The sequence below is a fragment of the Aquila chrysaetos genome, chromosome 18 (genome assembly GCF_900496995.4).
Source record: "Aquila chrysaetos chrysaetos chromosome 18, bAquChr1.4, whole genome shotgun sequence".
Classification (NCBI taxonomy): Eukaryota; Metazoa; Chordata; class Aves; order Accipitriformes; family Accipitridae; genus Aquila; species Aquila chrysaetos.
In genome coordinates, this window is record NC_044021.1 from 4,849,451 (window position 1) to 4,874,747 (window position 25,297).

At 41.8% G+C, this 25,297-nt stretch overlaps 1 protein-coding gene across 1 annotated transcript in view; it reads right to left on the reverse strand.

Moving 5' to 3' along the window:
• Positions 1-25,297, reverse strand: part of MYO10 (myosin X) — a 169,831-nt gene that overhangs the window by 14,632 nt on the left and 129,902 nt on the right. The window contains exons 20-30 of the mRNA XM_030041607.2: positions 18,767-18,891; positions 18,494-18,608; positions 15,238-15,344; positions 14,003-14,212; positions 13,653-13,692; positions 12,330-13,232; positions 10,932-11,055; positions 8,817-9,060; positions 6,432-6,527; positions 2,965-3,058; positions 2,141-2,196 (exon numbers count right to left, since the gene is read on the reverse strand). Coding sequence (XP_029897467.1) covers positions 2,141-2,196; positions 2,965-3,058; positions 6,432-6,527; positions 8,817-9,060; positions 10,932-11,055; positions 12,330-13,232; positions 13,653-13,692; positions 14,003-14,212; positions 15,238-15,344; positions 18,494-18,608; positions 18,767-18,891 — 2,114 coding nt within the window. The remainder of the gene's footprint in view (positions 1-2,140; positions 2,197-2,964; positions 3,059-6,431; positions 6,528-8,816; positions 9,061-10,931; positions 11,056-12,329; positions 13,233-13,652; positions 13,693-14,002; positions 14,213-15,237; positions 15,345-18,493; positions 18,609-18,766; positions 18,892-25,297) is intronic.

A 25,297-nucleotide genomic window follows, 5' to 3' on the forward strand; every position in this document is an offset into this window, starting at 1 on the left:
GAGAAAAACCTCCAATCTCTAATCAGCTTTGGATGTGAATCAGAACTCTATTTCAGGGTCAGATCTATTTAGAGTGTCTGCTTCAGTAGTTACATTAGCTAAAACCAACTCCAATTTACAAAGGTCTACAGTGAAGCAGCATGTGAACACAGATTCTTTTATTTTTAATGCAGTGCAACCCAATTCGCAGAGAATACAATCTATTTTTAATGAGAGTCTGGCTTTTACCCAATCCTACACCAGGATTCACTGAAGCATGAAGAACTAGCCCGAGTGAACTGTGTTGATGGGTCTCTGGATTAGAAAGGCAGGTTCTTCAGCCTACAAACACTTGGTTTAACCCTTTACCGTTAATTTTTTCATCTGGGAACACACACAGTTTTTAAGAACTGTATCAGATGTAGAAAACGGGAATGATGCAGTCTGGGCCACCCCATGCACGAGAAGCTCGCGGGCCTTCCTTTTACAGTTCTTGCAAGAAGGTAACCGGGTGGAAATTGGAACCAATCAAAAAATTGTTTATGGGGATGGAGAGGTTCACCCAAGTATGATACCATTCTCCAAAACCAGTGCGTGCCACATAAAAGCTAGATGGATGACGGGATAAAGAAAAAAGTAAATAAAACTATTAGGAGGAAAAATTAGAGAACTGTGTGAAGGGAGGTTACAGTAAATCAAGTAACATGAGAAGTGTTTAAGTTCTCTTAAAAGTTACCTAATAGTTCTCTACAGCTAGTGCTCACCAGTGCCACAGAAGGGGTAAGGGAGTGATCAGCATCCCATGTTTTGGTCACACTCACTGTGGTGCTCAAGTGCTGCATTATTCAGGAAGAGTCGTGGGTGAGGAAACAAGTGGGCATGGGAACCGAACAGAACAATTTTGTGACCATGCTTTAAAATGTGTGAAGCTTTAGACTGAGCTACATGAAGCCCACTCTAGAAAGCTGGATAATGTGACATACAGGACAGAAGCTACAGACGAGCTGTAGCGAGGGAACTGAAAAAGGAGAGTGCTAAGGTATAAACTAAGGTAGATCAAGCTATCAAGCAGGAGATTGTGATCAACAGTAGCCAACCTTCCAGGCTCCATTCTCCTCCTCCCTGGTTTAGGAAAATGATGGAAGCCCCATTCGTGGGATTCCTTCTGAATACAGATTCAAAGGGCTCTTCTCAGCTTCTCTCTTTTGAGCTTACAATAGTAGGTTCCTACGTCTCAAGATAAAAATAATCTATTGCCTGTACTAGCCAAATTCGTTTCCTAATTGAAAAACCTTCCATCACTGATTTAAGATTGAGACAACTAAAAAAAAAAAAAAAATTACAAGAAAAAAAATGTGTGAAAAATGCTTACAGGAGAAATGCCTTTCTAACTTAAAATTGTGAAAGCTCTGGACATTTGTGTTGTATCGTTCAGGAAACCTGGGCGTATAATCACTGTTACTTGTGGTATCAGGATCTTGGCAGGCCAAGGACAAACCAGTAACTTAAACCCAGCTGTTTCACACACGTGCAATGAGGAGACTGGCATGAACTCCCACAGTACAAACAACACCTCACAGCCAAGAAGTAACCTTATAACCAGAGTCATAGCCTGAACCAGATTACTTTTTATCCCCCCAAAACACTGTAACTAGTTCAAGAACTAAGAATATCCTGATGGTTAACATTTTATGCTGCATTGTTGTCTTTGTTACAAGACATTTTTATTCTGGGAAATAATTCCCATCCCTGTAGAAGACAACATTCTTGCATGAGAAGCTGAACAGAAAAATGTTAAAATAAATACATTTTTCTGCCTACTATACTGCTAAAGTACTCAAAAATAAGCTGCTTTTTTTTTCAGGAGCATTACTTGTATAAATGACAGAAATATTTAATCTTCTACTTTTGGATCACTTTAATAGCTGAACAGTTCATATACGAAGCAGTGTCAGGGAAGTTAGTGAAGCCCCCCCCCAAACCCGCCACCATTCCTGTTCCATGTTTTAACACGTGGTGTTTAGGACTACGAAAAGGGAGGCAATAGTGAATCGTTTTAATGCATGGTCAGTCAGTAGAATATAGAGACTAGAGTATAAAGCATCTGATTTTGGCTAGAGAAAGGAGAAAAAGAAAGTCACCAGGCATAGTTCTGACTTACCTATCTGGATTGTCAGCAGCACAGACAGAATCAATTAGTCCTACATCGAGCGTACCCTGTAAACAAATATCCAACCAGAAAAGGAGGAAGACATTTACTATTACGTTACTCGCAGTACTCTTCTCAGAGACAGGTGACAGGAGCAGCAGCTCTGATCAAGCAGAATGAACTGCAGCTTTGGGCATCAGTTTCTCTTAACCATTAAAACTGCAGAGGGGAAAACTAAAAGACCCAGATAAACAGATCCAGTAAAAGATTATCTCTAGTTAAGCTGGAGGCAGCTCAAAAACTGCTCTTATTATTCGATGCTTCCAAACCTGCTTGAACTTTTCACCTAAAAGTGCCATCCCAATATAAATGGCATCTGCTCGGAACAAACTTCTAAAGCCATTAAGCAGAAGTTTTTATTTCCCTTTGCTTGACATTAGGTTCCAAATGTATCCCATTTATTCCCAGTGTGTGTTGTACAGAATGATAAATGCAGAACCAGAGAAATCTCAGAATTTTCAACTCTTGGGTTTTCACTTTACTCATTAACTGTACCTTTGCAAAACTTGAAACTTAAGCGTACACTGTGGTGTGATAAGGAACTGGACGAGAAAAAAACACACCCCAAAACACCACTCATTTTTCATCAAGGTGAATGATGGGAGAGGCATCAGAAGTCACTCTCTTCTTGTATAGCTACATGGAGCCTCTAGCCAGAGTCACAGGTGCCACCGCATTTAAGGAGGCCTAGGTTGTGACTCAGAAGCTGTGGCCACCACAGTGCCCCTGTTTTCTGAAAATATTTTCTTTGAAAAGTTCTTCAGATTTAGACTTACCACAGCATTCTGTGGATTTGCCTGCTCGTCATGCATCTCTCGGATCTCTTGCTCTGTGGACGCATGGACTTGACTCAGTACACTAAACCACTGGCTGTGGAGAGAAAGGCAGCAGTTTAAGTAAAATGTTGCTTCTGCACAGGCCTTCTATCACCTTTGTTCTGCAGAGATCTAGCAGGTTCTGCAGGTTTCTGAAATTGCTTAAGATTCCTTTTGTCAACACGCATAAAAGCAGCAAGGCTTTACGTCGGTGCAAGTAATACTGGGTACAAGCAAGCCCCTCCACATCTCCCATCCAAGCTCATGTCATACCCTTCTTCCTGAAGACAAATACCTTGTAAAAAGTGGGATCACTGAAAAACTGGCAGTAAGCACACTGAAACATCTGAGTGCTTAGACTATTTGTAACACATTCCACCTATTTCATCTGGAAAAAAATACATTAGTAGCTACACACAAAGCCTTTAAGGGGAAACCCAACCTTCAGAGTATAAATTCTGCTGCACTGATAGCGTGACTGGTAATAGTTTCTTACAGTGATACTTCTGCAAAGACCGTCCAGGTCCATCAAGTCCTCTGTAGAAGCACAACTGAGAGGGGGAAAAAGAATAAAAACCCCAAGCAAATACCTCTACATTTTTTGTTCACTGTGGAGCACTGAAAAATCCAGCTGCTGGAAGGACCAGTGAAGTTGAGCCAGTGCCAATTTGTGCCACTCCTGTGGCCTCGTATACATCCACAACAGGAAAACTGGCAGAGAGGTTTCCAGTACTTCGGCCCCTAGTGCTGAGCAGCAATCACAGGAGGATTTAATTCCAACCACACCTTCTGCTTCTGGGAAACCTCTACCCTCCTGGCACTTGCACATGATAAAGCTCAACTGCTCTAAGCAATCCCACTGAAATCGAGGGCAGAGCTTGGCCTGTTCGGCAGGTTCCTGAATGCCATTCTTTGAGATACGAATTTGCCATTCTAATGAAAACCACCTGGGGCCAAGTTTTCAAAGGGCTCAAAAGCCCAGCCTTTAAAACAGACTCCTCACTCTTCTCCCGAGGCTCCTCCACCACCACCAGGTTGAGGAAACAAATGCAAAACTACTGGATTTAAATATAAAGCTATCTTTTCTGCAATTTCTTGTAGTCACAGAATTTATGCGTAGGACCCTGACGTGCTGCCTCCTTAACTCCAGCATTCAGAAGCCAACTGTTGCCCCTAACGCAGCTATCTGGAAACCGAACTGCCAAAATAGCCTGAGAAAACCTGTGTAGTCTGTCGAACAGTACCATTGCTGCCATATCCTAAATCCTTTCCAACAGCTTATGCTTTCATTAGAAACAATGCAAGGCATGAAGAAAAACGAAGATTCAGAGTGCCTGACGATAAAGAAGATGAGCACATACTGAGTTCTGATTCTTTTGTTAAGACTCAGATACCCACAGAGAGGTTGTGCTTAACACTTTGCTGGATGTAAGACAAGGTCACTGAAAACCCCTCGAAACGAGGGAAGGGTCACCTAGAGAGAAGGAACCATCAGCTGAAGCAAACTAAACCCCACCTACCAAAAAATTCCCACAAATTAAATTCAGCTTTCCTTTTTGGACTCAGGAATTGCAAATGTATTTAAATGTCAATCTTCTATTTAAAAACAACAAAAAAAGACTTTATAGCACTGTGTGCACATTTAGTAATGCTTTCTTATTGGATTTTAAAGAACAATTCAGAGTTTTCATAATTTCATGTAATCTTTGTGTAAACAATGAGAAAAATTAATCACGGCGCTTTGCAAAAGACAAAGGCAGACTTTACTCTCCTTTTGCTTTCTTCCCTCTCGGGACCTCCTTTGTCTTTCAGCTGAGTCCCAGAACCCAGGAATAGGGAAAAAGACAGACTAGGGGTTTGAAAGGAATAAACCCTCAGCAACGGCTGCCCACTGAAGCATTACTTCTTTCCTCAAATACACTTCCATGATCAAAATAGTAACTCCTCTTTTGGGGCGGGGGGGTAGTGTGTCAGGTTTCTCTTGTTTTTTCCCTTCATTTATATCTAGCACATGTACAAAATATTTTTTTTTAATAGCAGATCCAGAACCAACACAGTCCAGTAATTTTGTACTTCACTTTTAACACTGCCAAACATGAACGAGGCTTTGACTTAAGCCTATCTGCAAATCCTTACACATCTCCCTCATTAAAGTCTCCTGGGATGACTGAGAAAAAAGAAACATGAAATACACTGGTAAAAAGTAATTTAATCTGGATGGTATGTTATGTGTACTATACACAACAATAGCCTATAGTGTCTCCTCCTCCATGTTTACGAAAAAAATGAGAGAGATGCATGACAACAGACAAGTCTTTATGCTGATAATTTCTTATTGGTCCCTAGGGCATGTACACAAGTCTAATAGAAGAGACTTTAGCTAAGCCTTCCTTTTAAAATATACTACCATCACACAAGAATCTTAACAATAACTGCTGGAAAGCTCATAACTTATTTCAAGGGTAATTTTAAGGATGCCTAAAAAATGAGGAATGATTCTGCATTGTAAGCATTGCTAAATTTATATTCGGAGTCCTGTGATATAGGAAGGTATTATACCTTTAAAAAGAATAGAATACAAAGCAACTTTCAAGGCTTCAGAGCAAAGTAGCTCAAGTGATGTTGACATAGGCATCCTGTATTCTGGCCTTGGGGCAGCAAGGCAGTGGGTAATAAGCTTTGATTACTAAGTTCACTTTATTTAAAACTTGATTTTTATGGGCAAGCATATTATTATCTCGTATGAACTGCAGTGTGGGGATTTTTTATTTTTTTAAAAGGATGCACTACAACTGATCTGACAGGTCAAGCTTGCTCCTCACCTACCAGCCTCCCTCTACAGTTTGATATGGATCCTTTAGCAACAAAAGGAAGACCCTTTTTAAATCAGCAGAAAGGGAAACACTCTCTTGCACGCCTTTCTTATTCACAAACACGCTTTCACCGTAAAATCCAGTGACCACATTACAACTTTTATCTGAAAAAATTTTAGGCTCTTCTTAGGCAAACAGATCCCAACCCTAAAGAACAGTACTTTATTTCAGGCAGATTACAGGGTCTTATATATTGATTTAATCTATGCAGCTAAACACAGCAGGGTAATGCACAAGACAAGCATCAATGGCTGATGACTGCCTCTCTACAGACACACTGTATTTCAGAAAGTTGCTGGCAATAAATGGGTAACAGCCAAATACTAGGCAAATTGTCATTGGCAGTCTGACTCTTCCCCGTAATGTTCTGCCACAAGATTTTCTTCTCAGCAGGCCTTTTGAAAAAGTGTTAAATGCAACATGTGTAACACAGCTTGAATATTTTGTGACAGTGGGCAAACAAATTCATAACAAACACAAGTCAGAATGGCATAGAGGTTAAAAAGGAGGAGGGGAAAAAAAAAAAAAAAGAAAAAGGCCTGATGATTTTCATACCTTGCATCCTCAGGAGACTCAGCAATTAAGTGGTAGGTCCTATCACCCATTATTAGATCAATACCGTTTTCTTTGCCTGTATTATCAACAATCTCTCTGAAAAGAAGAAAATGCCAAGATTGAGCATTAGAGATTGTCAACGTTTTGAAAATTCTGTTCTGCTGAGAAGCTCGCAAACCACTGATACTTAAAATAACAGCAGTCAGCCTTAATCAGGTTCATTTGCAAGACTCACAATATGATTTATCAGACAGTATTAATTCACCAAACTATAGTTGTAGTGCTTTCTGCCTATACGGTACAAATATTCAAACTATTATGAATGTCTATACCAAGTTGACTATCCTGTTATTGTTTTAACAAAAACTAAAGAAAAAGCATTACCAAACCTCAAGAGAGGCAAGGATAACTGAGTTGAGAAATGGATATATTTCTGAACTGACTGCATACCCAAGTAATTTTTGGAGGGGTAAAAAGAAAGCTCTTGGAAGATTAAAAACAAAAAGCAAACAAAACCTGGTTTAGTGATTCTGTGTGGTTGTGAGTCAGCATAAAGACAATTCCAAACATGGCTTCCAGAGAAAGCCGAGTACTCATCTGCTGAAAAATTACATCTCTCTGATTTGTAGTTTGGACATCTACGTATCGATATATTAAACAATCATGAACCACAAAGCACAGGATTTTTAAGGAGTAATTTAAGTATTACATCAGGTTTTCCTGAAGCTTAAGAAATCAACTTGATTTCCTTTCTGCTGTTTTACTGTATTTGTCTGAGGCTTATTATTTCCTTAACGAGCTATACTTATCAGCTATACCATTCTCATAAATCTCTATCCTATAAACAATATATGCAAGCTCTGCTTATCAGACTCGTGAGGACAACTTACCTGCTATTAAAACAAAAAGCTATAATTCTGTACTGTTTTCTTTAATTTGGTTTCCTTCCCTCCCAATAACAGTGTCCAACAGAATACCCCCCTGTTCTGTGTTTTAAGTGAATCAGCCTAAGATTTATTTAATTTGAACGGGGTCCCTAATACAGAGTGGTGAAATACGCAAGTCACATGATATGTTAGGAATGCACTCAGTGAATATTAGTTACCTAGAAAAGCTATTGCTTATTTCTCATAACATACAGCTCTTTAATACAAGTACCCTTTCTTTTAGCTACTTTATACACAAATAATCATTGATTGAACCTAAAGTTCAAGTTAGGTTCAACAACCTTTACCTGACAATTTTAAAGGTACATTCAGCAAAGAACTTCTATAGGGCACAGTCAATGAAACAATGTGGTAAGAACAAAAAAAGGTTTAAACTTATTAGAAAAATACGCTAAATAAATGCTGTGGGTACGAGACAGAGTCAAATTCAGTTTCCACAAAAAAAATTGTGGTAGCAACTGCAGTTTCAGAAATTCAGAGATTTACTTGACAGCCAGCAGCCCATTGGTTTTACAAGAGCAAGTCAGGATGCTCGCTGAAACCATTTACTTTGTCCTGCCTGAAATCAGGCTCAAGCCAGGACTTCGAAAGAAAAGATTACTCTAAGCTTTCAATTTAGTTTAAGTACTCTGTTAAATTAACAAAATAAAATGGATAGTTGCAGATTACAAGGAGCAGAGTGGAACCAAGTGTTACAGCCATTTCTATTTTTCTCTACCTTGGAAGAAAGCTTATGTACACTTTTATACAGAAATGAGACTACCAATGTTAGCACACTCTAATTTTTAAATTAGATAATCCGTAAGTTCATAAAGCATACTGAATGTTTAGAAGGAAAAATACCATCCCTCAGAAAACCTTTTTGATGCATGCTTCAGGAAGAATAGAATTTTAAGGCATAAGGAACTTTAGTTAGCAAGACATCAGTTATTAAGTTAGGTTTAGTAATTCTTTTTTTTTTTTAAATGAATATACATATTTTAAAGACTTTTCTACCATGACCACAATTATTTCAAACATGAAAAAAATCGTACATGCATACAGAAGATACAGCTTTGACCCATGCTAACTTAAATATATTCAGGGCCTATTAATTCCACCCTCTTCATTCTAGGTTTGCCTGCAGCTACGGACTTGGCAACGTGCCCCAAATTGCCTTGGGAATCGTTACAGACTAAGTAGGGCCTCTAGTCTGGGAGAAAGCATGGATGGGTTCATTACAGCAGCAGTTTTCTGAAGTATTTGGCGCTGGCTTAGCTCTGGAGCACTCTGTAGACTTAAGAGAGAGCCAAGTATGGACAACACTCGCTTTCAGTAACTTCATCGCACACACTCTCATGCTTGCCTTCACACAATTTGAAGGCAGGGCACTCAACACCTTCCCAGACTAAGCCCCAAGAAGTCTTTCGGAGGAACTACGGCTAACATATAAACCTACTTGGCTGTTCGGACATCAATGGCACCCTTTAGCTTTTCTTCACTGTCATTTTCAAAGTACATCAACCTGGACTGCCTGAGGACAAACCATCGTTTCTTCCAGTTCCTTCTGGAAAGCGTAGATGATCCACCCCCCTTTTTGTGAAGCCAACCCTGCTTAAGTGCTTCCTGCTTGGAACGAAACCACAGGAAGGTCTCATCTTTCAGGACACACCAGCGTCGCTTCCATGTGTTTATTAAGCCACCTGGCAAGAGAGACAGATGTGGGTTTATATGCAGTTAAGACAAGAAATTATATTATAAAACAGAAGCTGTGACCAAACCAACGCTGGAAGATGCTGACCAACAATGCTGCAGTTAAACCGAGTCTCTGCTGTAAGCCATGAAACCAAAGATCTCATTTTTGCATATCCTTAAGGCCACCAATATTGTTGGCAATCTAAAGACCTTCAAATTACAAATTATAATAAATCTCTATATAACAAAAACATATATGTAACATGTATATAATTATATATACCTATACATAGCATATATATAATAAATAATAAATTATTTAGAAGTCTTACCACATATGAGAATCAGATCTTTAACACTGTTTTCAATGTATCTCAATGATAATCTAAGAAAAGTTTAGCATTAAACTCTTTCCTCTCTCCAGGTTATTAAGAGGTAACAATATCCAAGTCAAAACCACAAAACCTGAAAAAGCTATACTCAGAGTAGGAGCTATAGCAGTGTGAGCTCAGTCATACCAAAGTGTGACTACACGGTAGACGATACACCTTGCACTCTAGTTACATCACAGTCATAAAAACCTTAACCAAACCAAGGCACTCCTGTCATTCCACAAAAAATTACTGCTATGTCAGAAAGTAAATGCCATGCTAGTGATGACTGCGTTATTTTTCACACAAAGATAGCTGTGAGCACATTCATCACTGTTCCTGTTCCAGGAAAATTAGTTACGCTAGTGATGGGTATCACACAAGGATTCATCTAGATTATTATTTACTATCAATCATCAGAAGATAAACCCAAGAATCTTAACCAGAGAACTCCTGTGTATATTCTCTTTCAGTCTCTCATCCCCCTTTGCTACACATATCCTTGTGTCTTTCCTGCTATCCTGGTTTCAGCTGGGATAGAGTTAATTTTCTTTCTAGTAGCTGGTATAGTGTTATGTTTTGGATTCAGTATGACAAGAATGTTGATAACGCACTGATGTTTTCAGTTGTTGCTAAGTGAAATTTAGACCAAGTCAAGGGTTTTTTCAGCTTCTCGTGCCCAGCCAGCGAGAAGGCTGGAGGGGCACAAGGAGTTGGGAGGGGACACAGCCAGGACAGCTGACCCGAACTGGCCAAAGGGGTATTCCATACCATGGGATGTCATGCCCAGTATATAAACTGGGGGGAGTTGGCCTGGGGGTAGGATCGCTGCTCAGGAACTAACTGGGCATCGGTCAGCAAATGGTGAGCAATTGCATTGTGCATCACTTGTTTTGTATATTCTAATCCTTTTATTATTGTAATTTTATTATTATTATTGTCTTCCTTTCTGTCCTATTAAACTGTCTTTATCTCAACCCACGAGTTTTACTTCTTTTTTTCGATTCTCTCCCCCATCCCACTGGGTGTGGGGGGAGCGAGTGAGGGGCTGTGTGGTGCTTAGTTGCCAGCTGGGGTTAAACCACGACAGGATCCAAAATTAAAGTCGACTGAGGTCAGTAAAACTGGTCTGCAATGTAGAATGCTGTTTATGTTACAACGTTTTGGGAGCAGGAACCAGCTTTCCTCAAAATCTGGTACAATTTGACTTTGTGAGTTATTCTGTTACATTTATACTGGATATTCTATTGTTTATGAGCCAGCAAAGACATAAAATGAAACAGAGGCAGCCCAAAATGTTGATGTTTCTTTGCAGAGGGGAAAAACACTGCTAGATGTAAGCCACTGCAAGTAACTTAATTTGAGAGCAGCTCAAATTAAGTTAAGTTACTTTTCCATCACCCTTTGAAAAATAAGAAAATAGCTGAACTCTACAGCAATTGGAGTGCAAGGTATAATACATATTTCTGGTTATTTTGTATATTAGTGAATTTTGATTCACCCAGTACCTTTCATGTACAGAAAGCTGTGAAAGTAGGGCAGGCTGACACAGCTATAAACTGAATCCCTCCGGTAGGAAAGTTCATCATCTGTATCAAACCTGGAGTCAAAATCTTCTTCACTGTCTTCAAACTACAGAAGAAAGGAAATAAAGGTGAAATGATCTCTCAGGAAGGAGTTTAGATAAAATTGGTTTAGAAGTCTTCAGCTAAAACACTTTATGATGTATTGGAAGGACATGATTCCTCATTTTTCATCCAGCTAACAAAGGAAGGAGTACCTCGTAGTAAGTTCCAGCTTGAACTGTCTGATTACACACTAGCCCTCACGTCATGTAATAAATCTATGAAACAGCTTTGTAGCTGCTCAGGGAAGTTATCCCTTTGCAAGAGCATGGCCAGGGTATGCTACGTTGTGCTACCTCCCTCCATCATCAAAGTGCTGTGGGTAACAGTTTAGAAAAGTCTTGAAAAAGAAACATATTCCCCATGCTGTGGTACTAAGCTTTCCTCCACCCTCACCCCAAATAATCAGAATTTCTATTCTGTATCTGACACACATCCAGAGCCGTGCAACAGGAAGGAGGCCTCAACAGAGACAGCTAAAAGTGTTTCCTCTTAGGGAAGACCTGGCAACTTATCCCAACGACTATGATGGCTCTTGGACTCGTTTTTATTACCTCAACTGTAATAGATATCTCAGTGGTAACATTTTCCTTCTAATAAGTCAGTGTTGCTGAAATACTTTTTCACTTTCCCAATCGGACTTCTCACAGAAGTATTCTGTGAGTGGTAGAGGAAATCATATTCTTCCAAAAAATATTCGTAGGAGTAAAGCCCACAGTATACTCAGTAAACAGTATTGAAAAAGAGTTCCTCAGCAGGAGTGTCTGCCTCAGTAATTTTAACATTTGCCATCATGTGAAATTTACTCTCCAAGTAATCTCAAAATACACCTGGCATTTCAGGGACTTCTGCAAGCAGCTTATTCCTCCATACGGAACCTGGTTTTTCTGAAATCAATTCCCCACCATGCTACCTGGCACCCCGACTCCAAACACACACACACAGAAGAATTTTGCTTATGAATTGCATCCAAGGCCATGCGCTGAGCTCCTCACAAAATATCATGCAGTTCTGCGTTAAAACAGATAAAACCGTATCCCTGCATAAGCCTAGGACTGCAAGCAGCATCTGAGCTGCCTCTAACTCTAATGCACTCACCCCAGTGGCATCTAGATGGCAACAGACAACTATATCCATACGCAGCCTAAGCAAATCAAACTACGCAACACAGACATTTGTAAGAACAGCTACAGCGACTCTACGGCTGCACAGTGGGGAAAAAAAAATAGTAAATCAGAAAGCACATATCAATTATTAGATAATAAAAACAATGATACTTACAGAAGACTGAGCTCCTTCAGAGCTGAACCGGTACGCTCCAGAGCTGTTGTATGTCCCCACTGAGCATCGGTAGTCCGGCGACCACTGGCTACTGTGCGAATTAGAGAAGGTCACACTGCTACCAGAAGTAATAGCACCATCTTCATAATCGTCTTGGTCATAATCATAGTCTCCATCGGGAGAAATAAGTTCCACAGAGTTCGGGGGTCTACACGATACATTTTCTGGCATGCAGTATGTGGATTCACCGCTTGAAGAGTTGTGGAGACTGACTGTATCATGGGCAGGAGGTATAAGCATGGTGTTGCTAGCAGCAGGAATTGTTGGCACCACAGTATCATTCATATAGGGATCCTCTTCTGAGGAATCATCGCTTGTTCTGATGCCACTGGTCCTTTGATCAGAATGGCCATGCTCACTTGGGTTGGGCGAATCCTTAAATGCATCATCATCGGCTTCAAAGCCCTCATCTACCTCCTCCTCAGGATATGGCTGGCTGAAGTTAAAATTGGGCTTTTCACTGCAGGCATTTCCAGTCTGTTCAGTCAGCTCAGCAGGATACCCGTTGCCCACAGAGAGAGACTTCTCAATATTTCGGACACATTCATCAATCTCATCGAAGTTGAGAGATTCCAGGAACTCCTGGGCTGCTCGACACGCTTCGTCCTCGAGCCGCCGGAGTTCCTCGTCTCGAAGCTGCTGCAGCCTCTGTAATGAAGCCTCTGTCAAGGACAGCTCCTGCTGCTTCTTCACGCGCTGCAGGTCTTCAATTTCTTTTTCCAGACGCAGGATTTCTTCTACCTGCCTGCTTTCTTTCTGCTTCTCCACCTCTTGCTTCAGCTCTGCCTCCTTCTGGGCTTTCTGAATGGCGGCCAGTTCCTGCTTCTTTCTCTCTTCCTCAGCCTGCAATCAAAATAAAATGAAAAAAAATTAAAATAAAGCACCTCAATGCAAGATTCCTTCTTTACATTTATTTATTTGTAAAGCACGATGCTCCCACTGTGCTGTTCATTTAAAAGGACCCTTATCCCTACATCAGAAAGAAAAGAAAAGGAAAGAAAAATGAAAGCACGATTACATTTGCTCACAGATATTGGAAAGCTCAAGTACATGCAGAAAGTCCAATCTTTGCCAGAAATTAAATGAAGCATGAGGTGAAAGAAATTTCCATGCAAACAACTGTATCAAGTTTCCTTTGGCTTTATCTGCCAACTCCTGTAATAAGTTTAGTTTAAATGCCACAGATGCCTTTTATTTTTTTAATGGCTGGGATGAGATACTCAAATAAACAGGATGGCTGAAAGCATTGAGAATATCATTTACCTGCTGGGCGAGACGCTCTGCTTCTTGCCTTTGTCTTTCCCTAAAAGTGAGGGAAGAAAAGAAGTTAGTAAACCAAGCTCAACATAAGCTCATCGCATACCTTTGCTAGGGCAATAGCTCAACTTACAGAGATCATCTGCCAAGTGGAAAGACAGCCAAAAATGAGGTCACCACTCATATGGTGATATGTTTGTGAATATAAAACTACCATGATAGCGACATGCATCTTTTAGCAGAAGCAGCAAAGGTTTTCAAAGTCACTTGATCAAGAATAGCCTGAAATAAAGGCTATTCAGACAAAAACCTAATATGGCACAGACAGGAGAGTGATTTAAGACAGCATACTGCACCTTTCTTCCTCCTCTTTTCTTCTTTCCTCCTCTTGTCTCCGCTTCTCCTCTAGTCGCTCCCTGTAAACACGTCGAGCAAGCTGGCCTCGCCGCTGCTTCTGAAGGATTATGGCTGCTTTCTTCAGGCACAGGAACTTCTTCCTGCCACTGAATGCTCTGTAGTTCTTCTGTATCACAACCACATAGTAGAGAACCTTTCTATACCGCTTTCTGGGAGGAAAAAAAATACAAGCCAATTTCTAAGGGAACAAGGAACTAACGAGCAGTCACGAGAGGTCTTGCCGTGGTGACCTGCAGTAATGAGCCCGTGGTAGTAAACAACGTATTATTTCTAGCTCTGCGATGGTTTCCCCATTCTCGTTCACATTCTCCTCCTTTTAAGAGGAAAGAGATTTTCTCATTTCTGTGACAGCGCTGTCTGTATCTTCATTAAGGAAATGCACATTACCTGTCTTATATGTTCTTATGCCCCTGACAAGGAGACGCTAAAAGGGCAGCTCTGTGTGTGTGCACGCATGCCAAGAAAGAATATACATAGATAAGTCATCCCACATCTCTGGAAAGAAAGATCATGAACAGCAGGATAGCTCTGTCATTAAACAAAGGAATATAGTTTTTAAGTAACATACTGGTCAGAATATAAGGACAGGACTAATATACACATGGAAAGAAATTACCTCATCATGCAAACAAGTTTCCTTAAACTGTCCTGAACTGATTTGTAGAAAAAGCAGAGAAATAAACAGATGGGATGAGCAACTCCACCTAATACATAATGCATGAAGCCAGGTAAACAAGTGAAACATTAACCAGCTACCTAATGTCATGGTTCTTCAAGAACCAAACTAATTAGTTTTATTTGCCTTCTCTTTTCTTACCATGAGGAAGCAAAGATAAATCTGAATCTCAGCTGGTAACTTGGGGCAGCCCCACTAGGTGCCATCCAGCTAGAGTTCCTACCACGGCTCTAATGCCATGATACAAATAGATGGATACTGGCTGGCCTCCAAACTTCCATACTGTCCTATTCATTATATTAAAACAATTCCAACTCCATTTTGTTTTATTCATGGGTCTGGCAAAGATACCAGCTGGTACATTCAAAAGCCACTCACAGGATTTGGATGCCTGGTCCCGAGGAAAAGTTAAGAATTGTGCGAAAAGGATTTAACTCCATGAAACCCCAGCCATTTATTCCAAAGCTTGATTATTAATATTCTCATCTAGTCACTTACCGGGCTGCATAACCTAAGATGTGCGCTCGGATAATCATTGCTGCCTTGGTGACTTCCACCTCTCGCTGTTTCTCCAACTTGTGTTCCAAGGACTCCCGGAGAAACACCTACACAAGAAAACTCCTGGCTTAACAACTTGCGGAGGGCATCATAAATATAAGGAGAGCCAGGGTGCTGCCAATGTCAGTCCGAGCAGCAAGCCTCAGCTTTGAATTCAGAGACAAACAACATTTCCTCAACAGAAAAGAAAAAACCAAAACGTATTCCTCTTAAACGAAAATATCTGCAGATGAACCTCCAACTTTGGATTTCAGTGGGAAGAGCCTGATTACACTAATGGGAATTTTAGTTAGGAGCAGGGTTTTTCCAAAAGCAACATAATTACTGGATTCGTTAAACAGCCTTTCCCACCAAAGAGTAACACAGGCCGAAGAACTTGTAGGACTTAGCATGAACGTCCCGATTTGAGGGGCAGAAATACCACGCTGATAATTTAGCTGTTTCACAGTAACATCTTGCTCCACAACCCCTTACAAGCGTCATGGCTTCAAATGACGTTGCTATACGCCCGCAGAAGCGAGCAGAAATGAGAGCGGTTTCATATTCGGGTTGACTCGACTGTGTTTTCCTGCTGTCACACGGGGAGACAGCTGCCGGGGCCAGACACCCCCCAGCCGTCCGCTCCCCGGGCTCTCCCCCGAGCACTGACCCGGATCATTCGCCCGGACTACCGAGTGCCTCTGGCATCGACATCCATGGAGCTAACCCAGCTCATTTTGCCTTAAATGAATGAAACTGCTTCTCCAGCCAAGCAGAGGCACGGGGGATGCAGCTTCCCTCTTCCACCTGCCTTGACGCCTGCTCCTTACTCACAAAGCGGTGAGCTATGTGCTGCCAGTGCTTTTTCCAGCTCTTCTCAACTTTTTCCCTTTTTGAAGGCTAAGTCCACTGGTATCAGCTATAGGCAGCAACAGCCTGGCACGCTGCTGCTTAAGATACGAGGGGCTGGAAATATCCAGCTCAGTGATGCTTTGATTGACACGGGATGAGAGCACGGCCGCACGCCACAACGCGGCGATGAGGAAAGCGCACGGACAGCGTGGGCTCTGCTAAGGGAGGAGGGCTGCAAAGACATCTAAAAGCAGGAATGCTTCCTTGAAGTGTTTTCGGTTTTTTCTTGCTGTGGGAAAAAAAATTAAAGAAACCCCAAACCAACCAAAAAAGCCCCAACAGACTTTTGGGGGTGTTCAAGCAGAAAAAAATGTAGGTTTTCCCTCTGTGTTTAGGGGAAAAAAGCCCATCATCAAAGCCAAATCAGCAGCACTCCTGAAGAGAGGCACAGTTGTGAGTTTTGAATGTAGCTAGAAAGGGACTACATTTTACCACAAATCACCCAGCACTAAGGAACATAAAAAGTCCCACAGAAAGTCTCAGAGTTCCAGTATCTAAGTTGTACTGGGCAGCTCTTTCTATATAAAGTTTTTACTCATGGAAGAAGCCTTTTCTTTCACTCAGTGGGCAAACTTGCTTTGCTCTACACACACTGGCTTTAAAAACCCAACAAAATTCTGCTTCAGAAAGGCATTCAGCTACTTCCTGAACAAAAATGGATGTTAAGCACATGTTAAGCCCAGGCTAATGCCTTTTCCTGAGCAGGTGCGTTGCAGCTTGAGATATAAAGGACAAGAAGAAAGAAAAAAAAAAAAAAAAAAAAATCACACTGAAGCTAAATCATCGATCACAGTGTCATTACTACTCCTTTTAAATAACATGGGCAGGATAGTGCTTCATCCCATGCTCAGTCTGAAACCAATGCCCTCTTGTTCTCTTCTACAATAAGCTGTTTATGAAGACTCTTACAAATGTGCAGGCAGCTCCTGGGGGGGAATGAGCCCAGGCCCCAGTAAGGGGAAGTTACAACAGCTGGTTAAAACAATTTCAGGTTCTAATAAATATATGTCCCTAAGATGCCAAAGCACTGTCTGGGGTCCGTGCATAAATACTGTTAATATACTACCTATGAAAGTATAATGGGAAGCACAGCCTAGCTCTGCGGCCAAACGTTATCACTGTATTACTTGTAAGCCATCGTTTACAAAAATGGGATGAAAGATGACTTCCATCACCATCAGAATATTTCAGATTCTATCTCTTACAATAACTTTAAAATGATTAAATCAACACTTCTTAAGTGTGCAGAGGAACGGAGGAAACCCTTCAAAACTATGCAGCTGTGGGGAGAAGAGGATGAGGAGGAAGGGCGTTTCACACAGGAATCAATCAGATTTTACAAAATATTTTTGCTACCTTATGGTAATGAGAAAGTTTTTTCACAATTCTAACAATTGACAGGAAAACTGCAAGTGTAACACATAATTCAGCAAACTTTACTTCTGGATCTGTTTTTTGTTCTCTCCCCACTACAGAAGCCCCTTTGCACCAGGCATTTTTAACATTTAGGAAATCTCAGATCCTGCAGTGGGGAATCTTCTTGTAAGTACGCAATGCTTTCACATCAATTGTTAAGTCCAAGACCACAAATTCGCAAGGAGGGAAGCTCTGCACATAACTGTTGTCCAAAAGCAGACTTGCAAAATGAGCATGCAAAAGCACCTGGATTGTTTTATTTCTCAAATTAAAATTCCATTCTGTTAATTAAAATAATCTGGGTTTTGGGGGGAAGAAAAAGAAGCTGTGGGCAAAGTTCAGGTTGTCTGGTGGGACACATATCAAGGTCTAACATACCTCTGATAAAGACTCTCAGACTAGGATGGCAAACACATTTAGAGCTCAACTCTGCCACATGAACACTGGCTAAAATTCCTCCCCCTGATTTCAGCCACTGAGCAGGAATCATGGAGGGGGGGTTACTAGTATGAGTGGAGCTCCCTGCAGAACAAAAGTGTTACCTCACATGCTTGATACTTCTAAAAGTGATAAAATCCAGCCACCACGTTTTAAGTTCTGATCTCACCAGCGCTATCGCTTGTGAGCAGTGGCAGAAAATTCAAGTGGACTCTTTCTCCCCGAGTGAATCACCAGTCAGTGTCTAAGTGCCTTAGACAGCAAATTCCTCAGCACAACCATTCATTGTTGCTGTAAGGGTTTCAAGAGCGCCACAGGCATGCGCAGCTTCTTTTAAGGCCAGAAGTAATTACCATTACAATTACATCTCTGCAGCTGTGCAGTCTAAATCCTGTCCCCTCAGCTTTGTATAAGCACCAGTCCCACAATATGCACAGTCAGATTATTTTACCTTATTTTTTCCGAGCTGCCATTCAGTGCTTGTGTTGTCATACAGACGAAGTAGGACGGCACATTTCTCATTTAAATCTTCGGGCAGAGTTAAGTTTCTCATGAGGACTTTATACCTGTCAACCAAACAGTATTTATTACTTCATTTAAGAGACAAGTTCTATTTTTGCCATATGAATTTTTTGTTATCAGATTTTCACTTTATTCCTCAACATGGGAACGTTGATTTGGTACCTGTGACTTGCCTCTGAAGTGCACAAGTCAGTGTGTTTACCTTTTATAAAAGTCTTGAAAGGGCCTCCGGACCGGGAAACCAGCCCTCCGAATCCTGACTGTCTCCAACATCCCAGAATAGCGCAGCTGGTTAAGCACCACTGTCTGATCAAACTGGTCTGGCATCTAAAATGAGCAGGTTCAAAACAAGGGGTTTAATAGCAATGGTTAGAGATGTCAGGGGAAATAAACAAAGGGCAAATTATATGAATCTGAAATGCGCAAAGGCTAAAAACTGGCTACGTGATGTCTTAAAGGACATTAGCAGTTCTAAGCATATAAAAATGTATCTACAGGATGGAAATAAAGAGGTAATTACACAATATAATTTCCATAGACACAACATTTACAGCCATTTAATTCAATCAGCTCTCTCTTTCCATTTCACGTATACTCGCAGGCCATTGCTGGGCAGGAGCTAACAACAGAAAGAAGCACAGGCAGCTAACAGGTCAACAGCTGTAAGCTTGATTAGTTTGTTTCTTTAGCAACTGAATTTACAGTCCCTGTAGATGATCCCAAATGTTGAAGATACACAAATACACTGGTGTGATAGGGTTTTAGAAAAAAACAAAACCAGAAGGGCAGAAAAGATTTAATTTTTAGTGTAGTGACAATTCATCTACTATGGACAGGGATGGAAGTTTGCCAGTGGTACCTCAAGTCTTAAATAAGCCGTATTTCAAAGAGTTTCTATTTTCTGCTATTCTTAACAGCAGAAATATTTTCATCTGTAAACAGGAAAAAAAAAAATCTGCTCATCTGACATAAGTTTCCCTCAGTTTGCATGCAGTTTTTCCAGCACCATTTTTCATTTAGAAAACAGATAACTCTATAGCCCCTCAGTCACGAAAACCTGCAAATACTGATCTGGGAGCCTCGGGAATCCTCTCGTCTCATCTCAGAATCCCCCGAGTCACCTGTGCTTTCACCAGGCTTTGAGGTAAACCAGCCACAGCCACGCAAAGCTACCCAAGATAGTGCTAATTGCTGCTTTGCAAAACGCCGGCAACCCCGATACCAAAATAACACCACATGTAAATACACCATTTAATTCATCTGCCCAATCATCCACTTTAACCCACCAGTTGACCCTCCTGCACAGTCATTTGCAGGGCTGGAGTACAGTGCTACTTTGCAAGAAATTCAGAAGGTGGGTTTTCATAGATATAGTCAATGGTTTATATAAGATCTGAAGTTCTTCAGCTGATAGAAATGACAGCAAGAGCAAGCCCTGAGCAACCATAAATCAGAGGACTCTCTTGATACTCATTAACTGGTTTTAATCATGCTTCTTGTTCAACTTAGCAAATAACTCCCCCAAATTTGAACTTATCAAAAGTACTTTCAGGAAAACACAGACTCAAAAGTTCATTTAAAATATCCAGTCTAAACTTTTCCCTCAGCACCTTTATCCATAGAACAAAACACCATGTGCTAGTGATGATACCTCTGAGTCGTTAATTAGGTAGCTTCAAAAATACTGATAGATTAACTTCTGCCTCCCTCCTTTAAAAGGCAAACTGTCTAAACCAAAATGTTGCTATTCTTCCTTTCATTAATTTCTTGTCTGGAGCAGAGGTGGGAGACTCCTCTGTAGATGCAGCAGCCCTTCTGCACCAAGCTGTCTCGGAGCCGCACGGGCAAACGTTTCCCCAGCACTCCCCGTTCCTCCCACAGCGAAAGACTTTCCAACCCCTTCCTTTGGTACAGGGGCTAAAATTCATATGGAAAACCACCCCAGCCTGGCCCTTCCGCCACACTTAATAGCACTGAACAAAAATGAAAACAATTTGCGTTTTAGAAAGTGGCCGGTCACCACGGTGAGCCCTGCCCCGCCTGGGGTAATTAGCACTGCGTGCCGGCAGGACCTGATCCGGCCCGAGCAGGCGGACGGGGGTACGGACAAAATCAGCCACCACCAGCGGCTGCTTTTACCTTCCCTCCGAGACGGGTGCTTTGCATCCCAGGGAGCTACATCAACTCCGCACCACTCTGGCCGTTGTTCCGTTAACGGCTCTGTTGCAAATGTGATTTAACATTTTCTTTCCGTAGTATAAAAAATTAAATGTTCCAGAGGGGAAAAATGCCTCTGCGAACGATGCGAACAAACTCCTCTTTCTCAACAATGTGTTTAATTTGGATCTTCCCACCACCAGTAAAATACACCACGAGCAAAATCTTTGTATTTTAGCGAACACACAGCATGAACGCTTACAATAAAGGTATCGATACTTCGTGACTGGTATTGCCAACAGTGTTTTCCATAGGTGCCCACCCTATGGCAGGCAGGTGTGGTAGGGCACTAGCCTTGCCAAGCCGCCCTTTGAACGTCCGCGCACACACCGGCCTGCCTGGATCTGCGCAAGTGGCGGATGATGCCCGACAGGAGAAGGAGGGAACGAACACAAACGCACACGCAAATCCTCAGGAAAAAACATACTCGCTTTTTGCCTCCTATAACGCCACGCTGATGCGTGCCACAAGCGGACGCAGGTCAATATATCTTTTTTTCTTTAACACTATACCTGCTTTTAGTCCTTTTACCCCACCCATACTCGTCGACTCAAAAGGTGATGTTCTTCACAAGACTTGCAAAGTAAACAGTATTTTTGGTGTTTTGAGGTGGGGAGGCATGGATGGAAGTGGGGATATACCAAAGCCAGGCAAAATTTTGGTGACACGACAGCTGTCTCTCTCACGAGGCAGCCTCTCCCTCTGCAAGGGAGCACCTCCAGCGTTGGGAGCCAGATGGCTGCTGCATCACCTAATCCTTTTATTGCCACCCCCAGGCACTTAAAAAGTCAAAAGTCACCCACACAGCTGGCTTGAAAGCTCGTGTTACTTTTTAAAAAAAACTTTCTCTTTCCATCCCTGTTCTGAGTTGCAGAGGAAGAAGCAACATTTTCATGACCGTTTTCCTGCAGCTACAGAAATTAGAAGCAGCCCTGCTCTGTCACCAGAAGCTGGGATTGTCACAGAGTCACCTACCTTCAGATACCTGCATTTTTAAAGAAAAGCAGGAAACATTGCAAGAGATGCTAACATGCTATCAAAGCAGGGCAACAGAAAGACCATCGCAATTCTCATCACATAAGCCTACTCCTTCAATTTACATTACGAGTTATTTTTAATTACTCACAGACACATGAGGCTATTAAATCAGAGGGTCAAATCCTGCCCTGGCATATCACTGGAATTACATTTGCAACAAGTCTGGCTGCTTTGAGTCAACTGTTGGGGGGTGGTAAGAGGCATGCCGGACTCATGTCTTACACTTTTCAATACGGAGTACCAGAAGATACCCCCCATCGCTCGGGGGTTTTTGACTGAGCTATCACAGCAACTCTTCAGTCCTCAGCAACGGGGAGAGCTGCAGCCGGTCAGAGAGGGAGCCAAAACCCTAAACACTAAAACGCATCCAGGGTTTCCCACGTCTAACGAAAACAACCAGAAGAATTAACAACGCAGTCCTGTGCACATCACCACAGCGTCCAGTGTACCCACCTTACGACTTGGCGATACAGGTAGTTTTACTCCGTGGATGAAGAGGGCTTCAGCCTCAGTCGTATAAACACTTGCAGGCAGGGATAACCTTAAGCATAACTTCCAGTCAGCAGGACTCCTCATACTTAAAAAAATCAATTGCATGTGCATTTCTTGCACCAGAGTGCAAGTACTGCATATACCCCGCTATTAAACTGCAGACGCTTCTAAGACAGAGGATCATGACCAGCTCCACTTGAACGATGCCCAGTGCAGCACTAAGGAGTTAAACTTGCAATAGCATAAAATCTCCATGCAAAGGGTTACCTATGCAGCCGATGCTCCGTCTTGTCTCTTTACTGGTGCTCCTTCAGACTTCCTGGGGTAAGCAAGCTAACTTTCAGACTTATACCAAAGTAACACAGGACAGGACTCCTCTCTGGGGTCTGCTAGATTTTTACCAGTGTTGCTGTAAAAACTGGACTTGTTTCACAAATGAACACTTGGGAAGAAACTGTATTCTGTAGGAAAATTTCAGACAGACAACAGAACATAACTGATTTTAAAACAATATCTCTTCCAAAGTAAAAATCTGAATTACTTGCTAAAAGTAAGACTCCCGCAAAGTAAGATCAAATTTATAAAAGAGAAGGCAACAGAAAAAGAAGTCAACTGATAGCTTCCAAAATTGTCTGAGAGATGCAATCAACTTCAAATCAACTCAATTTTCAATAGATATTTCACTTTCATCAAGGAATGGTAGCACTAAACCATTCCGACACGCAAAATCGCCAGACAACAGCTAGACTCGCATGGGTCACAGCCACGTTAGGGCACTAAGCAACATCAACATGAAATTAATAGCTACGAGTGAGGTCTGCTCTACTTGATAAAGGTATTTTTTGTGGTGCACTCCTTCATAGCACAACTTGCAATTTATCATTTCCTGAATCCAAACGCCTCCACTGAATTTGCGCCAGACGGCACCGAAGCCAAGGCTTTAATGCGACCTGGAGTCTCTGCTGGCGAGACTCTGGCTCCTTAAGCTGCTAAGTGCTTGCTCTGATCTGTTGCGAGCCTCCTAAAGGGCAAAGCTTCTGCCTGAAATCATAACCAGAAGCAGCCATTAGGACTGACATCCAACACCTACGCATAATTTTAATGATAAAATCGTTCCTTAGATTACAGTCTGACTGAGGCTCGAAAAAAACACCGTCCCTTTTTCCTGGACAGCATCCTTAATGGAGACCCCAAGCATCCGAATGACACACAGAGAGAACACAACTTTTTTTTGTTCTGCTCATGATTTGCTCCGTTCAAACACAGAGGATACCTTAACTTCCCCCTGCGGAAATCCTTCATCCTCCCTGAACTACTGGCTGCCTCAGAAGTGTACAGGCACAATAATGACAGACTACAGCAGCCTTCACGGATTTTTAGGTAGGCAAGAGGAACCTCACAAAGAGATTGGGGGGGGGGGGGGGGCAGGGGGGGAAGAAAAAGCCCAGTCCCTTGTTTCTATGTGAGAACTTGAGTAGGACTATGTCAGCTTTGCTACTGTGTCTTAGAAGTGTTGATTTTCCTAGCTTAGGAAAGTGTTCTGTAGAAGACAGGTACAGAGAAAAAAAAAAGACGAAAAACCAGTATGAGGGTGTGAAAAAGTAACTTTTTATTTAAAAACCAGTAACTTTTCTCAATGTCTGCGTTTTTTAAATCTGCTCTTTTACTCCTAAAATGAAGTCTCAGCAATTTTACTCTGGAGAAAAGAAGCAAAAATTAAGAAGAGGTCAGTCTTCCTCTGCTTTATAATGGGTTTTGAACTTGTTTCCATGTCCAAACGAGTACTAGTATTTCTTCAGAAATAGGGGAACTTATCAAGCCAGATCCTTCTGAAACAGTCCCTATGGTCTTCTGATCTCAGTCACCGGCTCCATGAGTCAAAACAAATGCCAGGCTTTCCTCCCAGACAAATTTGAAAAGTGTGAATAAATTAACTTCTAATATATAATCCAGCTAAACTGATACGAACATTTCTGCATGCCCATTGTTTGCCTTTTTTAAACCACATTATGCTCAGTGATTCTTACCCATACGTACTGCTCGGCAGCCTTTATTCGTGCTAAGGACCCAAGCCAGTAACCTGAAAGAAGTGAAAGGGCAACGCCTGCACCCGCAATAGAAAAATGCACCGTAAAGCCAGGACAGGCAGGGCTAGGGCAACCTCCCTGTCAAATCCACAGACTTCAGCTGCAGTGCCATGTTGGTCACCCTCCTACCTCCAACGAACCATTTCACCCCCTGCTCCTCTAGCCATCATTTCTTCAGTCGCTTGCACTGTAAACTTTGACAGCATTGGCTTATTCAACAGCGTTTCAACCTCAGAACTGCTGCGCGTCCAGCACAAGGAGCATCAAAACCTGTGCGCATCCTGCCCAAGGGCCTGGAGCATCGGGTCCTACTGACCTAACAGCAACAGTATTTCAAGGAAAGAAACCCTCTATAGTCTTCTCCAGCACGCAGCTACCTGTAACTGGAAGAGGTCCAGGTCAAAACATAGACAAGTTTGATGCCTGCTTTGTTTCTGAAGACATTCCCTTACTGTCCCAGAGTATTTGTGTCCACAGACAAACACCATAAGGGTATAGGAGAATAAAAACAAAGAATGTGCCACAGCTGAAGTTGATTTGGTATTTCTACTGTATGGCACTGGTAAGTCAAGGAATATTTGGATAAACCTGAAATAACAGTAAGTTTTGCATGTCCAAAGTTCTCCTGGCCTTTATCTACCCAGCGACCCCAAAACCCCATAAAAAGCCTTTAAAAATTACTAACACTGCTGGTGGTAACTTGCTAGAAAAAGAGCATGGGTATATTGCAACAACACTTGTGCCTCCAAAAATTCTGCTGCAAACTCCAGGCCGGATTTCACTGCAAACTCAGTAATGATGTGCTGGCTCTTTTATACAATCTCTACAGGTCTGAACGTGAAAGTACTGCATTTACCAGCAGCAAACGTTTACAGGATTAGCTGATCTTTTCAACTCCA